General features: G+C 57.6%; 1 protein-coding gene across 11 annotated transcripts in view; it reads left to right on the forward strand.

Moving 5' to 3' along the window:
• JADE2 (jade family PHD finger 2) overlaps positions 1–5,250 on the forward strand; it is a 48,886-nt gene extending 43,636 nt beyond the window's left edge. For 9 of the 11 annotated variants that reach the window (XM_068535905.1, XM_068535900.1, XM_068535910.1 and 6 more), the window contains 2 exons: positions 1,583–1,711; positions 2,981–5,226. In XM_068535905.1, the coding sequence (XP_068392006.1) occupies positions 1,583–1,711; positions 2,981–3,789 (938 nt within the window). In that variant the 3' untranslated portion in view covers positions 3,790–5,226. Of the gene's footprint in view, positions 1–1,582; positions 1,712–2,980 lie in introns of all 11 variants that reach the window. The other 2 variants (XM_068535908.1, XM_068535909.1) reach the window with 2 other exon arrangements.
• The last annotated feature ends 750 nt before the right edge of the window (positions 5,251–6,000 follow it).

The following is a 6,000-nucleotide window of genomic DNA, read 5'->3' on the forward strand; positions in this document are numbered from 1 at the left end:
TGCGAGCACTCTGCCATGGACTGAATGGACAGGCTTCCTGTCCTCGTGGAGCTCACCATCTGGAAAGACAAAGGAAAGTGGTGTCCAAGGGGCTGCCGTTGGTGCCAGTGCAGGGACAGAGGTATCAGGGATGGCTTCCTGGTGGTGGTGTTGCCGGAACATCTCAGCCTTCTTAGGACTCACTATGGCCACACATTCAACTGCAGGAAGGCAGCGGAGAGTGGTAAGGTGTGCAGTGCTCACAGGCACAGGATTCCAGAACCATGGTCAGGAGCTTGGATGGTCGGCATCCCCGCATTGAGTCTGGAGACATTCGCAGCTCCTAGACCTGAGTGGCAGCAACAGGCCACCTTTTGGTCAGGGCAGGGCATTTGGAGAGAAGACCGATTTGCCTCTGCTTGAAGCTGATGCCCTCAGTGTTGTGACGCTTGACCCGTGGGGTGAGACATGGGCTACAGGCATATTGCTGAGGCCTGTCTGGCCAGAGGGCTAGAGAAGGTTTCCCAGGGGCGGTGTATTTAAGCTGTGAGCTGAACCAGGTGAAGGACAAGGCAAGGAAACTGCATATTTGGAGACCTGGAGGCCAGAGCTGTCTTGTTAGAGAAACTGGAAGGAAACTGGCATATCTGCAACTAGGGCAGAAGGAAAATGTCTGAAGTGAGGCCGAGGGGTTGCCAGGGTCATATGTGCAAGGTCTTGTGCCCTTGGAAGGAGTTCAGCCCATGGTGAGGGCAGTGGGGGGACTTGAGAAGCCTCTCTCTGAAGTATCTAGGCACTGGTCCCATGTGATAGATGAGAAGACTGAGGCCTGGCCTGAGGTTACACAGGGAATTAACAGCAGAGCTGGGAAGATTCCCGGAGTGGGGGCCACACTCCTCAACCTTCTCTTAAACGCTTACTCAGGAAGCCCTCCAGCCTCTGGCTGAAAAGCTGGGAGAAGATTCCTGGCAGCTCCCCACCACAACATGTCCCTCCCCTGCTCCATTGTGTTCTACGGCTCCCCAGACCCATGTGGTCGTGGACTAAAAGGATATGAGGGCCAGGTGTGTACCCTGAGTCTCCCATCAAAGCACACCAGGAGAGCAAGGCAGGGGACTTGCTCAAGGGGGCTGACCACTGTGTCAGGAGGGGAACCCAAGGCTCTTGACTCCTCAGAGTGTCCTGTCCACCTTCAGGTCTGGCTCCTTGGCCTGGCATTTAAGGCCCTGCCCTGTCCACTAACCTCCAGCCTTCCCACCCACCAGGACTCTGTGCTGAGATCTTTAGGCCATATAGATCAAACCGCAGTCCAGGTTCTACAAAGCGGTCTTCCACCCTCCGCGCGGCCCTGTGCCCCTCACCAAGCCCCTCAAGGGCAGTTACCCCTCTTTCCCACACTAGCTACTCCCTGACTCACTGGAGCCCCACTTATCCCAGGTCCCACATGGCTCAGAGCCTGGACCACAGAGGCAGGAGGAGGTGGCCTAGAAGGCAAGGCCCTGGGTGATGGGGAGGACTCCTTGGATGCCACACAGTGGTCTTAGTTCCGGCTGGGCTGCTTGGGGTAACCATCTCCCTCCTGCTCTCTCTTTCCCTGACGCAGAGCGGTCTGGGAGGAGAGCAAAGGGCAAGAAGAGCGACTCGAAAAGGAAAGGCCGCGAGGGTCCGAAGGGCAGCCCCGAGAAGAAAGAGAAAGTGAAGGCAGGGTCCGACTCAGTCCTGGGGCAGCTTGGTGAGTGGCCTGGTGCACACAGCCAGGCTCATGCCATCACTCCACTTGCAGCTCCCCACGAAAGGCCATGGGGACCACCAGCATCCCTGCTGCAGAGTGGGACGCCCGAGAGGGGTAGCCAGGCCCTTGCTTGCCCACGCACTCCTTCCAGCCATAAAGGAGACTGGGATCTGGCATCCTGAGAGTTCCTCTTCTGTAGACTGGAGACTGGGCCCAAGAGCTCAGGGACTGCTAGGCCGTCCTGGCCCTTCCAGGAGCCCAGCATGCTGGGAGGTGAGGGCCTGCCATAATTCTCCGTCCCTGTCCCCCTCTGCCAGAATGTCCTCAAATGGGCCTCCCTTCTGCCCCAGCAAATCTTCTGGGAGCCACCCAGAGAGACCCATAGGAGTGGCCCTGGCCCAGCCCATCTCACTGTCACAGACCTATTTACTGCTGCCCCGTTAAGCACAGCAGTCCTAGAGGGACCCTCAGCCTTGGGCTTTGTCTCCTAGGATGTCACATGCTTCCTCTAGAGCACTTCTCAGGGCAGGGGTGGTGTCCCCTTCCCAACCTCACCTCTAGTGTAGAAGCCCCAGGTCATCTTTTATTTTCCTCAGTCTCAGGAAGGAAACAACTTGATATCTAATGGGAAGCCCAGTCTCACCAGCTGCCACCTCCCAAGACCTCAGTAAAGGAGGGAGGACCCGTAGCTGGAGCTGGCCCTGGCATCCAAAAGGGACCTTCTACCCAGATATACCTTGCTATCCGGTTCATGCCTGATGCCCATATCCAAGTTACCTGCTTTGGAAGCCCTGAGAAGCGGCACATGAAAATCTAGTGCCCCCTGGTGGCCTGAGGGCGCTTTCCTCCATTCCTCCATCCCTTATGCCCCCAGGATACAGGGTGATGGGCAGGCCTGGGCGTCCACCTTGTGCAATCTCGAAGGACCCTCTCTTGGTTTCATGCTCTGCTGTTGCCACTTTGAAATTCTTAATAATTTTTGAACAGGGAGCCCACATTTTCACTTTACGCTCTGCTTCTCAAACTGTGAAGCCGGTCCCAGGAGCAGGACGTCCTTCTGGGGAGATGGGTATTTGGTGTGGAGCCTGCTTTTTGGCAGTGTTGGCAGGATGGTTGGACGAAACAAGATAACTCAACAGGGTCTAGCACAGAGGGAAAGAGGGAGGAAGGCACGGTGGCGTGCAGGGGAGGGTCAGAGAGGGCTTCCTGAAGGAGAGTGGGACACACACCTGCCGGCATCTCACCTGCCTTCTTTCTCCCCTCGGCCAGGCCTGTCCACTTCATTCCCCATCGACGGCACCTTCTTCAACAGCTGGCTGGCGCAGTCGGTGCAGATCACGGCAGAGAACATGGCCATGAGCGAGTGGTCGTTAAACAATGGGCACCGCGAGGACCCTGCTGCGGGGCTGCTGTCGGAGGAGCTGCTGCAGGACGAGGAGACGCTGCTGAGCTTCATGCGGGACCCCTCACTGCGACCTGGCGACCCTGCCAGGAAGGCCCGTGGCCGCACCCGCCTGCCTGCCAAGAAGAAACCACCACAGGATGGGCCTGGTTCACGGACGACTCCAGACAAAACCCCCAAGAAGCCCTGGGGCCAGGATGCTGGCAGCGGCAAGGGGGGTCAGGGGCCACCTGCCAGGAAGCCACCACGGCGAACGCCTTCTCACCTGCCATCCAGTCCTACAGCCGAGGACTGTCCCATCCCAGCAGCTCCCGAGAGCCCCCCACTGCTGGCCCCCGAGACCCCGGACGAGGCAGCCCCAATGGCTGCCGACTCGAATGTCCAAGTGCCTGGCCCTACGGCGAGTCCCAAGCCCTCAGGCCGGCTCCGGCCGCCCCGCGAGAGCAGGGGAACCCGGAGATCGCCAAGTGCCAGGCCTGATGCCGGGACAGGACCGCCTTCTGCTGTGGCCGAGAGGCCAAAGGTCAGCCTACACTTTGACACTGAGACTGATGGCTACTTCTCTGACGGGGAGATGAGCGACTCAGATGTGGAGGCCGAGGACAGCGGGGTGCAGCGGGGTCCCCGGGAAGCAGGGGCTGAGGAGGTGGTCCGCATGGGGGTACTGGCCTCCTAAGTCACCCCCTACCCCTGTCCTGGGCCCTGCCCTGGTCCGCCCACGAGGCCTCAGCCCAGTCACAACTGCCATTTCCAATCTCTGCTGAGTGTCTCAGACCCTCGAGGCTGCCACTCTGTTGTGGTTTTATTTTTAATATAAAGAGAGTTTCGAATTCCACACTATTGTCTTTCCTCTGTGCTGGCCTAGGACATTAGGATTCCTTACATGGCTCTGGCCTCAAGGACCACACCAGGTCCTGGGCACCATCCGTGCCGCGGCAGCATCCCCGCCCGGCCCACGCGGTATTGCTGGGCTCCTGGCTACACGTAGGCAAGGTGAAGAAGAGCTCAGGACTCCAGCCCGCTGCCACTGGGTGACACAGACTGTCATTTGGGCATTATTATGGCAGATGGGCCAGCCCAGGGCCTGTCCCACCTTGCCCCCACATCCCACTGGGGTCCATCTGGGGGGTCCTGCTGCACTCCACTGATCCCCAAGGAAGTATAATAAGTGATACCCAGCCAGAGTCTACTCACTGTCACAAGCACAACGAGCTTATACGAGAAAGCACTGAGGGGGCGAAGAGGGCCTGCTGGTTCCAAGGGAACCACAGCCGTTCCTGATCAACCCACATCATCTGAGGCCTGCCCGCCCACCCTGTGACCCTCCACTCCCTTGCTGCTCTGCCCCTGCCAGTGCCCAGCCCGGCGGCTCTGGGAAGGGCTTCCCAGAATCCTTCCTGAGCTGTGCCGTTTTCTCAGGGGACTCCCAGCCAGCCAGCCGCCAGTGCCGGCGGAGGGCTGCGAGGGAGGGCCAGTGCCCAGATGGGGGGCGTGGGGCTCAGACTCGCCCACTGCAGAGAATCGCTCTGGGACTCCAACTTTCCTTCCTTCCTTTGGGGCCAGTCTCGGCCGAGGTCTGATCACTCCCAGATAGCTGACCAGACCAGACCACTTGCCTTTTCAAGTTTCCCAGTCCTGCTAAGAGATGAGCTTCTTCCTCGGTTTCCTTTTGGAAACTCCTCTTTCCAACAAGCAGTGGGATCCCGGGGCCCAGGACGTGTCAGTGACGGCCTGCTGGGGCTGTTTTAAGTCTTGCTGGATCTTCCTGGTTCCTCTCTCCCTCCAAGGCTTAACCCCCTTTCCCAGCCATTCCCTCCCTCCCCACCATCACCGTCCTGCCTTTCCCACCCCACCCTCTAGGTCCCAGGTAGTAGCTCTGAAGAGTTTCAGTGGAGTGGCCCCAGGGTGACAGCTCAGGGAACAAACAAAAAAAGGAATTCAGTGAAAATGTGTTTTTCTTTCTTTTATGAATTACTCGTGGATCACTTCTGCCACTGGTAAAGCCAGAACTTCTCCAACAAGAACCTTGCAAAAGTCCAGTGAATCAGTCGAATCATTCTGTGGATGCCAAAGAATATTTTGACCATAATACAGCACAGCCTGGACCTGACAACTTGTCACTTGGACTTTTTTTTAAATGGAGCTCTTTAGCAACCAAGTATAGAAACATGTTCCTTGCACACGTCCAAGAGGCGAGCCCAAGCTCTTGGACGAGGATGCTGTTCTGCTGCTGGTGTTGGATTTCAGATCCCCGGGCTGGGCCCACTGTGAGCTCTCCTGAACTCTGAGACTCACTGTGGGAGGAGACTGATGGCGAAACCAGCGTGGCAAAAGTGTTACCATGGGGTTGCCCCCACGTGACACACAAAGCGCAAATCAGCGGGATGGGGAAGCAGCTCGAGCACCCATCCCCGACTCCAAATTTTCAAGGTACGACAGTGGCATGATCATCGACACTCAGTTTCATGTGAATTTTATCAAAACAGGAAACAAAGACAACGACTAAGTTTAAAGGGTCGGACAGATTTGTCCAGTCGGAGCAGACTCGGAGTGGGCTTCGAGGACTCTGGGCGTTGGGATGGCATGAGCTACCATGTAGAGTTTAGTCTGCCTGCCCGCCCACCTTGGTAGTAGTGGCCAGTGCAGTGTCAGCATCAGCGTCCCAACCCCATTCTCTGTTTACTGCCTTTGAATAGACCTTCCTTCCCCGTGCTTCGGGTCACCTCGGGCCACAACCTTGTCTGTGCTGGATTGCTCGGTCTGACCTCACAGGAAGCAAAGGGACGAGCTTTAAAGAACAACCAAACTCTGCCGGGGGATGGGGGTGCCAGGAATGGCTCGGGTCCGGTAGACCCAGTACTTGCCTGTTTACCCTTCATCCATCCTG

Source organism: Eschrichtius robustus, chromosome 2, assembly GCF_028021215.1.
Source record: "Eschrichtius robustus isolate mEscRob2 chromosome 2, mEscRob2.pri, whole genome shotgun sequence".
Taxonomy (NCBI): Eukaryota; Metazoa; Chordata; class Mammalia; order Artiodactyla; family Eschrichtiidae; genus Eschrichtius; species Eschrichtius robustus.